This window comes from Sinocyclocheilus grahami, unplaced genomic scaffold, assembly GCF_001515645.1.
Source record: "Sinocyclocheilus grahami isolate Dianchi unplaced genomic scaffold, SAMN03320097.WGS_v1.1 scaffold218.1, whole genome shotgun sequence".
Taxonomy (NCBI): Eukaryota; Metazoa; Chordata; class Actinopteri; order Cypriniformes; family Cyprinidae; genus Sinocyclocheilus; species Sinocyclocheilus grahami.
The window spans coordinates 1,226,489-1,241,372 of record NW_015505397.1 but is presented as its reverse complement, the minus strand read 5'-3'; the positions used below and the strand labels follow the sequence as shown (position 1 = coordinate 1,241,372).

Here is a 14,884-nt window from a genome sequence, read left to right as displayed (position 1 = left end):
TACTACTACTACTACTACTAATAATAATAATAATAATAATAATTATTATTATTATTATTATTATTAGTAGTAGTAGTAGTAGTAGTATTGGTATTAGTATCATTATTATTGTTGTTGTTGTTGTTGGTACTCATAAACATCACTAGAAGATGGAAGTTGCAGTTCTGCAAAATCGCTGTGAGTGGCGCTACAATACTAATCATCGCTAACTGTCCTGTTGAGCAGGTTCACTTCATGGGCTGGCGTATCAGACATCACTCTGGCTTTGAACAATGAACAACCACGACGATTTTAGATCTGTCTGTTAATTTGTCATTTGGAATAGCATACATGAGTTGACCGCATTTGCTTAAAACTATTTTCATTGGTGTTCAGAGGAAGCATGGCAAGAGAAAATAAAATAATATGGATGAGCAAGATTTTTTATCTGATATGTTTGCTGTTCAATTCCGGAAGAAATGCTACCCAGATAAATTATTCCCTTCGAGAAGAATCAAAAACTGGAGTCATTGTGGGGAACATTGCAAAGGATTTAGGGATTGACCCGGCTTTACTGGAAAACAGGAATTTACGTATCGTTACGGGGACAAAGCAAGAGCTCTTTCGGATAAATCATGAAGACGGCGCTTTGTTTGTGAACCAGAGAATAGACAGAGAAGAGCAGTGTGCTAAAACCAACCCATGTCTTATTCATCTCAAAGCAGTGATAGAAAACCCACTCGAAATGCACCAGATATCAGTTGACATTATCGATGTCAATGACAATCCACCGAGTTTTTTAGACGAAAACCATAAATTGGAAATACTTGAATCTGCAATGACAGGGGCACGATTTCAGTTAGAAACTGCGCACGACCCGGATATAGGCTCAAACGACTTGCAATCATATAAACTGAGCCAAAATCTTTATTTTCGTTTAGAAACGGAAGACATGGGAGACGAAGGTAAGATTCCTGTTCTCATTTTACAAAAACCTCTTGACAGAGAGAAAATCGCAAGACATAACCTAACATTAACTGCGACGGACGGTGGCAAGCCACAGAAATCAGCTACTGTAAATATTACTATTGTTGTGTCGGACATCAATGATAATGCCCCAGTTTGTGATAAGCAAAAATACACAGTAACAGTAAAAGAAAATGCCCCTGAAGGTACATTTCTGCTGCGCGTTAATGCTTCGGATTCAGATGAAGGACTGAATGGAGAAATTGAATACTCTTTACGGAACAAGTTCAGGAACGGAGCATCTGAGGTTTTTGATTTGGATAGTTTGACGGGGGAATTAAAGATAAAAAGTGGGCTAAATTTTGAGGAAAGGCAGGTTTATGAGCTAAAGATACTGGCTGCGGATAAGGGGACCGTGTCTTTGTCAACACAGTGTAATGTGCTTGTAATTGTTGAGGATGTCAACGACAACCGGCCTGAGATTGACGTCACGTCAGTGTCCAGCCACATTTCGGAGGATGCGCCTCCTGGGACTGTAGTGGCTTTGATGGGAGTTACAGACCTGGATTCAGGTATGAACGGAAAGATGGTTTTCTCTCTGCCTAAGGATATTCCTTTTGACCTCAAGCCGTCGCCTGATGGAAACTTTTATTCTTTGGTAACTAAAGAATACATTGACAAAGAATCGAAATCGTCTTATGATATCACTATAACAGCCAAAGATTTAGGAACTCCGTCGTTAACATCAACAATATCCATTCACGTCGATGTCACTGATGTTAACGACAACAGCCCCACATTTGCTCAAAGCCCATATACATTCTACGTGGCTGAAAACAACAAACCAGGAATTGCCGTTTTCTCATTAAGTGCAGTTGATATAGATGAAGGTGAAAACGCACGTGTATCGTATTCAATTGATCGAATGAATTCAGACCAAAGCATGACATCTTTCGTCAGTATTAACGAGGCTAATGGTACCGTTTACTCACTGAGGAGCTTTGACTTTGAGTCTTTAAAAACATTTAAATTCTTTGTTGTGGCCAAAGAGGCTTTTGCAGCTACTGATGTGAAAAACGCAGTAAAAGACGAGGAGGAAAACAACGCGACATTTTATTTGATCATCACTTTGGGCTCGGTTTCAGTGCTTTTTGTCATCAGCATCATCGTGTTGATTGTAATGCAGTGCTCTAAATCGACAGACTATTCATCCAAGTATTTACAGGACACAAATTACGACGGGACTATGTGTCACAGCATCCAGTACAGATCTGGAGACAAACGGTACATGTTAGTTGGACCCAGAATGAGTGTCGGCTCTACTATAGTCAGTAATGGAAATACTCTAGTGATCCCAGATCGCAGGATGAGAGATTCTGGAGAGGTAAGATTCATCTTCAATAATACTATTTTGATATGTTTGCACGTGTGTGTACGCCTTTCGAAGAGCTGTCCTTGGTGCTGAAATTCGAATCCATGCATTCTCACGAACTGCTTCCCTGATAACGTTTCGTCTCACAATATAACTTTTTTTCTTCTCAAGAACATAAACTGCTATTTTAGCAGTGATGGAAAACCAGAAGGTATTAAAATAAATGACACTGTGACCAGAGTGGTTGAAGATTTTTTTTAGAAATAATTTGTGGTTCATGGAACTGAATGTGAATATGAGCTTGGTTACAAATGGACCTGTTCCAGTTTAAAACATGATTTGAAAATGGAAAAACAAATGTAATATTTAGCATCTGTTGTATATTTAAGAAAAAGTAAAAAAATAAAAAAATAAATCATGGCATAAACCACTGGCATCATTATTTAAAACCACATCAGCAGTAAAACCACATTCAGCTGAGCGCAAATACGTTTATCCATTGTTGTGAAAATCTGAACATAAGGCCAAAATGGCTATAATGCAATTTAAGAGTTGCAACACTTTGGCTGCAGACATGCACTTGTACTCTCAGACACCTGCGCTTCCGCAAGTGACGTCACTTGCAATTTAAAAAATATATATTTTATTTATTTATTTTTATTGAATCTCTCAGAATGTTTGCATTGCAGATATGCACTTGCACTCTCAGTAGAGTGGCCATATGTGCCGTTCATACAGGACACGTCCTGGCCAGGATTGTTATATTGCCTAAAACATCCAAAGTAGTTTGACCAATAACATGCAGGCATTGTATATAATCGACCAATCGTGGCGCGTGAGAAGGTGAGATCTACAGAGAACTAGCAAAGCGATGCAAATACGCGCACGTGTTTGTTCGTTCGTTCGACTTGAAGCGTTGCTGCGCACCGATCATTGAATGACACCAAAGTACCGCGAGAGCGATTCGAAAGCATAAGGAGCCGTCTGCTCTGCTCTCTATAGCTCTCGTGAATGTCATACAACGATCGATCTGCACAGTGCAAACAGCCCAAACCTGGATATTTTAGGCAATATAGAAATCCTGGCAAGGACGCGTCCAGTAAAAATGGCCCGTATGGTCACCCTAACTCTCAGACGCTTGCGCTTCCACAAGTGACGTCACTTGAAATCTTTTTTTAATTTAATTTAATTTTACAACAGTAGCTAGGTGGTGAAGACAAGGATAAATAAACAAAATTACAATGTAATTTGCAATCGCCACCTGCTACCTAAGTCACTTGCAATCGACACAAATGGTGCGTGTTGCCAATGGAGACGAGACGCTGTGCTGGTTAAATGATTAAAACTAAATTAGTACCATAACGTACAGCAGGTACAAAAAAAGTTTGGCCTTGCTAATTTCAAATAATGTGGCATGAAAATTCAAACGCAGCATCAGAAAGCTACATTAACTTACATCGTGTCTACACCGGACGCGAGCGGCGCGGCGCGTTGCAAAAAAAATACAAGAACTCGTTATAATCATCAGTGATGCTGTCTTGGATGCTGCGCGACACGTGTCAGTGGCCCTTGGCTTGGTATTGTTGGCAGAATTCGGCCCTCGGCGAAAACGAATTGAGGAACCCTGACGTACAGGGTAGGCCTACTGCAAGTCACGTGTAGGAGAAAAAGACAAGACCCGCAAATCCGTGGCGTTTTCCTCCCGTAGAAAATCATAAACACTTAATATGGCTTAATGTAAAAGGTAATTCGATATACAGTTAATTAATATAATGTACTACAAGGCAAGCAGATGGCCAGCATATGAACACAACGTACAATTTAACGCATTGCGTTCTGAGCTCGTCTTCTTGCGTGTATGGATTTGATCCTTTTGATATCACTTTCTTAATGCATTTCTTAATACACGCTCATCTACGAGTGCTCTGTAGTAATCGTAAAGCCCGAAGTGCATTGTAAGAAGACAGTTATGAGGTTACCTGCAGGACAATCGGCAGATTGCACCTTTAACTTTATTCAAGTGCATATAAGATTTTGATTGTACTTCTCTTTATTACTCTTTTATTGTTTAAATGAATTTAAAAATGAAATAATTAAAACGAAAAGGAAAGAAAATTAAAAAATTTAAATATACATAAATATGTATACAAAGAACAGTGCTGATAAAACATGTCTGCAATACACTTTTTTTTTGTCTGTACCTATATAAATGTATTGGCTAAATCAAGTAAAAAAAAATGTGTGCTACTATCACCCTTAATGTATACACTTTATATATTAATAATATCTAAACTTACATGTTTATGTTTGAAAATATATATATCAACCATTAGTCATTCACTTCAGAAACACTTGGAAGAACTCATAAGTACTCTTATAGTATTTCATAGGGCCTTAAGCCTTGGGTGGTTCAACAAACACATGGCCATCAAAAACTTTGAATCAACATGGTTTTATTGATTTGAGTCAATGAGCTGCTGTTGAAATTTTTTGTTCCTCTTATTGGCCTCTTTAAGACATTGTCTAATGTCTGTCAAGATATGTCTCCAGCTGCACTGACTAGGCTACAACCACAGACATTCTCAAACTGCTGAGGTGTTGTGGCTGCGGTCTGGACAACTGAAGATGGAGGCTGAGGCCTGAGAGGGTTGTTTGGAGTACTAGGAGATGGTTGGTGCAGGGAGATGGCAGGTGAAACTGATGCCGGTTGTCCTGCAGGTGACCTCATAACTTGTCTTCTTAAGATGCACTTCGGGGGCTTTACGATTACTCCAGAGCACTCGTAGATCTGGGATGATTTTCAAGTGCAACTTAAGTTACGATGCTTTTAGGAAACAGACAGTTATACTAAAATCAGTCGTACGATCGTTTTTACGATCTACTTAGGCTTACGATGCTTTTGAGAAACGCAGCCCTGGTTAGTTGTATTATGATTTGCGTTAAAGCGAGTGAAGTCTGATACATGCATTGACAGGTGGATTCTAATGTTTCCTATCCCTGAATTTCTTTATGATCGGATATATTCTCAGTTAGCCTCATGGTGTCAGTATTATACAAGGAAACCTTTTTAAATACTGTCCCTCCTCTTCGAGACGTCACACCGTTGTTCCTTTCCACAAAAAGCGCAATTCTGTTGTTATTGAAACCTAGGATACCTTGTTGTCTGCGTGGATTATAGTGAATTGTTTGAAAAAAAAATTGACATTTTATAACATCTCGGAGATTTCGCTCATGAAGAAATCACAAGAGCAACAATAATTTGTTTTTTGATAAGCGTTTGAATCATGATGGAACACGAAGGACAAAGGAGCAGATGGGAGTGCTGGTGGATCGCTTTGTGTTTCTCTTTTCTGCTGTACTTCGGAGAGCATGTTTCAGCTCAGATAAGATACTCTATTCCAGAGGAGGTAAAAGATGGAACCGTCGTTGGAAATATTGCGAAGGATTTGGGCCTAGATGTCGGTGCTTTGGCGGACAGGCGGTTCCGTATTGTATCTGGATCCAATGATGATTTTTTTCAGGTAAATCAGAACGGCGTCTTGCACGTTCATAAGAAAATCAACCGAGAGGCGCTGTGTGATAGTCATAGCGCATGCTTCATAAATCTGAAGATTGTTGTAGAAAATCCTCTTGAAATACATTATATTGCAGTGGAGGTGACCGATGTAAATGACAATTCGCCCAGTTTTAGTGAACACGAGAAACGATTGGAGATTTCAGAATCGACTGCTGGAGGGATGCGTTTTCAGCTTAAAGCCGCGCGTGACCCGGATGCAGGGGTAAATTCTATTCGTACATACAAATTAACCCAAAATGAACACTTTGATCTGGAAGTCAGAGATCAGGGAGAAGATAAACTGCCATTTTTAATTTTACAAAAATCTCTTGACCGTGAGATCAATGATGAATATCATTTAGTTTTAACAGCAGTTGATGGAGGAAATCCACAAAGATCAGGAACTCTAAATGTTACAGTTGTTGTTCTTGATAACAATGACAACAGACCTGTTTTTAGCCAAGATATATATTCAACAAATTTAAAAGAAAATATACAAGTTGGAACGCTAGTCATACAGGTTCAAGCAAGTGATGCAGATCATGGCTCAAATGGAGAGGTTACCTACGCGTTTGGCAGCGATCAGAACCCAAAGGTGTATGAAATATTTAGTTTGGATAAACTGACAGGTGACATTCGCGTGAAAGGCGATGTAGACTTTGAGGAGAAATCCATTTACAAACTTGATGTTCAAGCATCTGATAATGGCCAGCCCCCTATGAAGACAGATTGTAGAGTTGTCATCAAAATTTTAGACACAAACGATAACACACCCGAGATCGATGTAACGTCACTGTCGAAAATGGTGTCTGAAGACTCCAAGCCTGGTACTGTAATCTCACTCATTAGTGTTACTGACAGAGACACTGGTGTTAATGGAAAAGTTATGTGCTCTCTCTCAGAAAACGTTCCATTTGAATTAAAACAATCAGTTCAAGAAAACATGTACTCGTTAGTGACTAAAGGGAGCCTGGACCGTGAAACTGTATCACATTATGACATTACAATAACAGCGAGCGACTTAGGTCAGCCTCCACTGTCCTCATATAAAACTCTGAGCGTGCAGGTGTCAGATGTTAATGACAACCCGCCTAAATTTAGCCTAAATCCCATCGAATTATATATAATTGAAAACAACGCTGCAGGCGCGCCCATTCTCACGCTGAGTGCTTTTGACAAAGACCTAAATGAAAACTCTGTGATTTCATATCAGATTATTAAAGGAAATGGGACACAAAGGGACATTACATCTTTTCTAAATATTAATTCTGAAACAGGCGCAATTTATGCACTTAAAAGTTTTGATTTTGAGACTTTCAAAACCTTTCAATTTTACGCGCTCGCTACAGACTCTGGAACTCCATCTCTGAGCAGTAACGTGACAGTGAACGTGTTTATTCTGGATCAGAACGACAACGTTCCAGTGATCTTATATCCAGTCAGCGCTAACGGTTCTGCTGAGGGTGTGGAAGAGATTCCCCGTAATGTGAACGCAGGTCATTTGGTGACTAAAGTCAGAGCCTATGACGCAGATATAGGATACAACGGCTGGTTATTATTTTCACTGCAGGAAGTTAGTGACCACAGTCTCTTTAGTTTGGACCGCTATACAGGACAGATAAGGACCCTTCGCTCATTCACAGAAACAGACGAGGCCCAGCATAAACTGCTCATACTGGTCAAAGACAATGGGAACGTTTCACTCTCAGCAACAGCGACTGTGATTGTCAAAGTTGTGGAGCCCAAAGAGGCTTTTGCTGCTTCTGATGTGCAAAACGCAGTAAAAGACGAGGAGGAAAACAACGTGACATTTTATTTGATCATCACTTTGGGCTCGGTTTCAGTGCTTTTTGTCATCAGCATCATCGTGTTGATTGTAATGCAGTGCTCTAAATCGACAGACTATTCGTCCAAGTATTTACAGGACACAAATTACGACGGGACTATGTGTCACAGCATCCAGTACAGATCTGGAGACAAACGGTACATGTTAGTTGGACCCAGAATGAGTATCGGCTCTACTATAGTCCCGGGCAGTAATGGAAATACTCTAGTGATCCCAGACCGCAGGAGGAGAGATTCTGGAGAGGTAAGAATGGATTATTCATGATTGTTGCACTGTTTGATTTAAATTTGTCTTTTGACGTTGTTTGGGCTGTTTTTAAGGTAGATTTGTGACAGGTATTGTCTTTTGCTGTGCGAATCTGCTGTATATTGTCTAATAAAACTATTTTCTCTTCTCATCATTAATACAATATTAAGAATGATGTTTATTTGTTTCAGTAGGACTCTGTGTCACAGCAAATGGTAGCCTATATGTTAGTTGGACCCAGCATAACTATTGGAAATATGTATGTGGCGATTTCTTTACATGAATTTGTCTCGGACATCAATGGAAATACTTTAGTGATACAATGTAGAGGTGGTGGAGAGCTAATCTGTTTGTGTTTTTTTTTAATCATTTTGTATAATGCTTTGTAAGATCTGCCCTGTTTATTTACCATCTCTCTGCGACATTTATGCGTGAGGCTCAAGTGACAAATGGCATGTATTCGCTCTTATAGGGAAAAAATTGCATCACATTATACGGTATTATCATCATTTGCCTAATTTGTTCTTATACAAAAATATAGTTTTTTTCGGCTCACGACTGTGTATTTCGTGAACTAATTTATTTTGTGTCACCATTTTAAATTTTATGGAAAAACGTATCAAAAGTTGTTCTTATAGGTGACAGAATTAATTAGTTCATGAGTTCATAGCAGTATGGAGACGTATAAAAAATTAAATAAACTGTATTTTTATTTTGAATTAGTAATGATACGACCTGCTTGCTACTTCTTGCGCGGAAATATGTCAGTGGTACTGAAATTTGCTGTGACATATTGGATTGTAAGGTTTTGCGGTTTATGTTTATCAGGCTATATATTTTGTAGCTAAATGTCAAACAGGCATAGCCTATGTGCTATATATTGATGTTTATTTAAAAAGCCATATCTGTATATGGATCGAATATTTGCTCTCCATATGCATCATACAAAGATCAAATATATTATAGTTTAAGTGCATAGAATTATATTTAAAGTCTTGACATGCTGTAGTGGACCTCATGATGTCAGTATTACACAAGAAAACGTTTTTTTGGGGGGGGCAGGGATCTAGTTTTCATCACACAAACCCAAGCTAGAGCGCACTGACTGCTTTTTCAGTCGGAGCATATACACACAAGAGTTGGTTCCGTGATTTTCGAGCAAAATATGTTTTAATATTCGACCCCGAATCATTTGAAAAAATCCATGCGGTAACTGTGAGGAGAATCAGTTTACACTTGTTCCACAGACGACGGTTTTCAGCATGGATGCTGGGAAACAAAGGCGCAGATGGGAGTACTGGTGGATTTCTCTGTGTTTCTACTTGCTACCGTGCTTCGGACAGCGGGTTTCAGCGCAGCTAAAATACACTATTCCAGAGGAGGTAAAAGAAGGATATGTTGTGGGAAATATTGCAAAGGATTTGGGTCTTGATGTCAGTACATTGGTGGACAGACGTTTTCGTATTGTTTCTGGATCAAATGAGGGCCTTTTTCAGGTAAATCAGAACAATGGCATCTTGTATGTGGAAAAGCATATCGACAGAGAGGCGCTGTGCGTTGAAAATGTTGCTTGCTTGATAAGTCTGAAAACTGTTGTTGAAAATCCTCTTGAAATTCATTATGTAGAAATAGAAGTTACCGATGTAAATGACCATGCACCCAATTTTGCTTATAAAGACGTCCTGTTAGAAATCGCAGAATCAACCCTACCGGGTGAGGACTTTCAATTGCAGGAAGCAAAGGACCCTGATTCAGGCATAAATTCTGTTCGTTTTTATAAACTGAGCCAAACCGAGTATTTTGAACTTGAGCTTCGCGAAAATGGGGGAGAGAAAAAGGTCCCCGTCTTGAAATTACGTAAATTGCTTGACAGGGAGCATCAGGTCACTCACAGTCTAATACTGACTGCTGTTGATGGTGGGAATCCACCAAGATCAGGGAGTATCATTATTAATGTCACGGTGCTGGATGATAATGATAACAGGCCAAAATTCAGCCAAGAGTTTTATTCTGTCACATTGCAAGAAAACGCTCCTGTTGGTACTCTTGTCATTAAATTGAACGCCACTGATTTAGATGAAGGTCAGAATGGAGAAATAGTTTATGCATTCCTGAAAAATATCGAAAAACATATTTACGCCACCTTTGATTTGGACCAAACAGGTGAGATTAGGGTAAAAGGTGATTTGGATTTTGAGAAAAATAATGTTTATAGAGTCGGTGTTATGGCGTCAGATAAAGGCCAACCACCGAAGACAAGCAACTGTCGAATTATCATTAAAGTGACTGACGAAAATGATAATGGACCAGAGATAGAAGTTACCTCACTGTCTGATGTAGTTCCCGAAGATTCAAAACCAGGAACAGTTATTTCACTTGTTAGTATTACTGATAAAGATTCGGGCGTCAATGGCAAAGTTGTTTGTAAAATATCTGACAATGTGCCTTTTGAGCTGAAGTCATCATTTAAAGAAAATATGTACTCTCTTGTGACGAATGCTAAGTTAGATAGAGAAGCAGTGTCAAAATATGATGTCACAATAACAGCCACAGATATTGGTCAGCCCCCTCTTTCCTCAGTCAAAACATTGAAAGTGCAGATATCAGACGTGAACGATAATGCTCCAGAATTCCTTCACAAACCGTTAGAACTTTACTTGATGGAAAATAACCCACCAGGAGCCTCCATATACTCTGTTAGCGCCTTCGACAAAGACCTGAATGAAAATGCTGCAATAACCTATCAAATAATTAGGGAAGATAGAGCAAAAAGTCATATGTCGTCTTTCCTTAATGTAAATTCAGACAACGGACATATAAATGCGCTTAAAAGCTTCGACTTTGAAACTGTAAAAACGTTCCAGTTCCATGTTGTTGCTGCAGACTCTGGAACTCCGTCTCTGAGCAGTAACGTGACAGTGAACGTGTTTATTCTGGATCAGAACGACAACGTTCCAGTGATCTTATATCCAGTCAGCGCTAACGGTTCTGCTGAGGGTGTGGAAGAGATTCCCCGTAATGTGAACGCAGGTCATTTGGTGACTAAAGTCAGAGCCTATGACGCAGATATAGGATACAACGGCTGGTTATTATTTTCACTGCAGGAAGTTAGTGACCACAGTCTCTTTAGTTTGGACCGCTATACAGGACAGATAAGGACCCTTCGCTCATTCACAGAAACAGACGAGGCCCAGCATAAACTGCTCATACTGGTCAAAGACAATGGGAACGTTTCACTCTCAGCAACAGCGACTGTGATTGTCAAAGTTGTGGAGCCCAAAGAGGCTTTTGCTGCTTCTGATGTTAAACACACAGTAAAAGACGAGGAGGAAAACAATGTGACATTTTATTTGATCATCACTTTGGGCTCGGTTTCAGTGCTTTTTGTCATCAGCATCATCGTGTTGATTGTAATGCAGTGCTCTAAATCGACAGACTATTCGTCCAAGTATTTACAGGACACAAATTACGACGGGACTATGTGTCACAGCATCCAGTACAGATCTGGAGACAAACGGTACATGTTAGTTGGACCCAGAATGAGTATCGGCTCTACTATAGTCCCGGGCAGTAATGGAAATACTCTAGTGATCCCAGACCGCAGGAGGAGAGATTCTGGAACGGTAAGAATGGTTTATTAAATCTAATTGCAGTCTTTGATTTGGATTCATCATTTATATTTAAATGTATATTATTTTATTGGCTTGCTGCTTCTTTTTTTAGCTTTTGTTGTCTTTTCATGCTTTCATTTGTTTTAGCATGGCTGTTCATGTTCATCAATTTCTAGACTTAAAGGTTTGGGCTGTTTTTTGTTGCTCACGTCATGCTGGATTTCAGAGTTAAATTGAACCAATACAGAGATAATACATATTATCTCCGTGGTCCAACAGAATATATTTTCTTGATGTAGGTGTTTTTGTCAAAAACAAATCCACTCCACGTGGTGTCAGTGTTACTCTAGGGCACTGTTCTGTTACAAGCCCTACCCCATCAGGCGTCATATTTAATGAGAAACAGAACACTGTTTTGTGCAGAGAAGCGGAGCAGTGTAGCCGTGCGTTTGAAGCAGTGGTGACTGATGATTCCATCGTACTTCCTTTTTCGATCATGTACCTGATATCAGAAATTACAAAAGGAAAAGACAGTGTTTCATGAGAAGAGCATCTGTAATCTGAAGTTATTCAATTATATTTATCTGCGATGGATGTCGGAGGACAATGGAGCATACTGCCATGCCGGTGGATTACTCTTTCTTTGCTGTTGTGCGTCGGGAATCTGGTTAGTGCACACGTAAAATACAATGTCCCAGAGGAAGTGAAAGAAGGATCTGTTGTTGGAAATATTGCAAAGGATTTAAGCCTTGATGTCAGTAATTTGGCACACCGTCGGTTTCGTATTGTTTCTGGACCTGACGACGCGCTTTTCCAGGTAAATCAGAACAATGGGGAACTGTATGTCAATAAGAGAATCGACAGGGAGAAGCTATGCGATGGAAACGCTGTTTGTTCGATAAGTTTGAAATGCGTTATTGAAGACCCCTTAGAGGTGCATTACATAGAAATTGAAATTACAGATGTAAACGATAATCCACCCATTTTCCCGAGATCTGAGCAGCAATTTGAAATAGCCGAGCATACGCTTTTGGGAACACGTTTTCAAGTACAAACTGCCAGAGATCCTGATCTGGGAATGAATACGGTTCGACACTATAAATTAAGTCAGAATGAGCTGTTTGATATCGACGTCCGGGAAAGGCATGACACAAAAATACCATTTTTAATTTTAAAGAAAGCGCTGGACAGAGAAAGGCAAGGCAAACATAGACTCATTCTGACAGCCATAGATGGTGGAAACCCACCAAAATCAGGGACTCTTAACATCACTGTTATTGTTCTGGATACAAATGACAATCGGCCCGTCTTCAGCCGCGACTCATATACTGCAACAATCCTAGAAAATGCAGCTCCGGGCGCTGTCGTAATTAAAATAAACGCAACTGATTTAGATGATGGACTGAACGGTGAAATCGAGTTCTCATTAGGCGAAAATTTAGAAGGAAAAATACATGACCTGTTTACGCTTGACAAGAGCACAGGCGAATTACAAGTTAAAGGGAAAATAGACTTTGAGGAAACGGATGTCTTTAAATTAGATGTGCAGGCATCTGATAAAGGCCAGCCTCCTCTGATAGCTGAAGCAGAACTTAGCATTAAAGTCACAGATGTTAATGATAACTCCCCTGAAATTGAGATAACATCTCTTTCTAACGTTATATCTGAAAATGTGAAGCCTGGAACGGCCATAGCCTTAATCAGCGTTTCAGACAAGGACTCGGGTGTCAATGGCAGAGTAATTTGTACATTACCTGAAAAAATGCCATTTGAGCTGAAATCATCATTTAAAGAGAATATGTATTCATTAGTGACAAAGGGGCGTTTAGATAGAGAAGTTACGTCAAGGTATGAAATCACTGTAACAGCCACTGACTTAGGAAAGACACCTTTGTCTTCTTTTAAAATATTATATATACAGGTGTCTGATGTAAATGATAACGCACCAGAGTTTCCACAGAATTCATATGAGCTTTATTTATCTGAAAACAATGTCCCTGGTGCTTCTATATTCTCTGTTACTGCCTTTGACAGAGACTTAAACGGAAATGCTGCGATAGGATATAACCTAAATCAAGGTGATTTGACATCTTTTCTAAACATCAATTCAGAAACTGGGATTATTTATGCGCTGAAAAGTTTTGATTTTGAAACCACCAACACTTTTAATTTCCAAGTTTTTGCCTCAGACTCTGGAACTCCATCTCTGAGCAGTAACGTGACAGTGAACGTGTTTATTCTGGATCAGAACGACAACGTTCCAGTGATCTTATATCCAGTCAGCGCAAACGGTTCTGCTGAGGGTGTGGAAGAGATTCCCCGTAATGTGAACGCAGGTCATTTGGTGACTAAAGTCAGAGCCTATGACGCAGATATAGGATACAACGGCTGGTTATTATTTTCACTGCAGGAAGTTAGTGACCACAGTCTCTTTAGTTTGGACCGCTATACAGGACAGATAAGGACCCTTCGCTCATTCACAGAAACAGACGAGGCCCAGCATAAACTGCTCATACTGGTCAAAGACAATGGGAATGTTTCACTCTCAGCAACAGCGACTGTGATTGTCAAAGTTGTGGAGCCCAAAGAGGCTTTTGCAGCTTCTGATGTGAAAAACGCAGTAAAAGACGAGGAGGAAAACAACGTGACATTTTATTTGATCATCACTGTGGGCTCGGTTTCAGTGCTTTTTGTCATCAGCATCATCTTCTTGATTGTAATGCAGTGCTCTAAATCGACAGACTATTCGCCCAAGTATTTACAGGACACAAATTACGACGGGACTATGTGTCACAGCATCCAGTACAGATCTGGAGACAAACGGTACATGTTAGTTGGACCCAGAATGAGTATCGGCTCTACTTTAGTCCCGGGCAGTAATGGAAATACTCTAGTCATACCAGATCGCAGGAGGAGAGATTCTGGAGAGGTAAGGATAATTTTAAATTTCCTTAGGCTTTCGTAAGTATTTTAGAGTATTTTATTTGGTATTTATGTTGGTATTTATGTCAATGTCAGTAATTAGTATGGCGGTTTGCACAGCTTTTCACAAATTGGACTTTAAGATGTTGCTTACTGTTAGGTACTTTAATTTTTTTGTTTTAAAAAATAAATTCTATTTTATAGTTTTTTAAACAAGCCCTGGTGTCAAAATCACACTCTATGTGTTGCATAGTCTGTGTGCATGTTTATTTATATATATATTATTTTATGTCATTCGTCGTTGAGACAAGAGCTGTCTGTTGCAACATGAAACGTGCAAATATATTTTTTGCCGAATAATAAAACGCCCCCCCCCCCCCCAACAC

General features: G+C 39.5%; 4 protein-coding genes across 4 annotated transcripts in view; all 4 read left to right on the top strand.

Annotated features, from left to right (window-relative positions):
* The window catches only part of LOC107596394 (protocadherin alpha-8-like), a 7,092-nt gene extending 1,853 nt beyond the window's left edge, over nt 1-5,239 (top strand). Inside the window, exons 2-3 of the mRNA XM_016287116.1 lie at nt 457-2,329; nt 5,204-5,239. Of these exons, the coding sequence (XP_016142602.1) occupies nt 457-2,329; nt 5,204-5,239 (1,909 nt within the window). The remainder of the gene's footprint in view (nt 1-456; nt 2,330-5,203) is intronic.
* Nucleotides 5,240-5,604: 365 nt separating this feature from the next.
* On the top strand, nt 5,605-7,983 carry LOC107596393 (protocadherin alpha-7-like). The gene has a single exon (XM_016287115.1). It carries the CDS (start codon nt 5,605-5,607, stop codon nt 7,981-7,983), a length of 2,379 nt encoding a protein of 792 aa, XP_016142601.1.
* Nucleotides 7,984-9,099: 1,116 nt separating this feature from the next.
* On the top strand, nt 9,100-11,758 carry LOC107596392 (protocadherin alpha-8-like). Its single transcript, XM_016287114.1, has 2 exons — nt 9,100-11,588; nt 11,753-11,758. Exons 1-2 carry the CDS (start codon nt 9,228-9,230, stop codon nt 11,756-11,758), a joined length of 2,367 nt encoding a protein of 788 aa, XP_016142600.1. The 5' UTR covers nt 9,100-9,227.
* A 342-nt stretch (nt 11,759-12,100) lies between these two features.
* On the top strand, nt 12,101-14,541 carry LOC107596390 (protocadherin alpha-2-like). The gene has a single exon (XM_016287113.1). It carries the CDS (start codon nt 12,166-12,168, stop codon nt 14,539-14,541), a length of 2,376 nt encoding a protein of 791 aa, XP_016142599.1. The 5' UTR covers nt 12,101-12,165.
* The last annotated feature ends 343 nt before the right edge of the window (nt 14,542-14,884 follow it).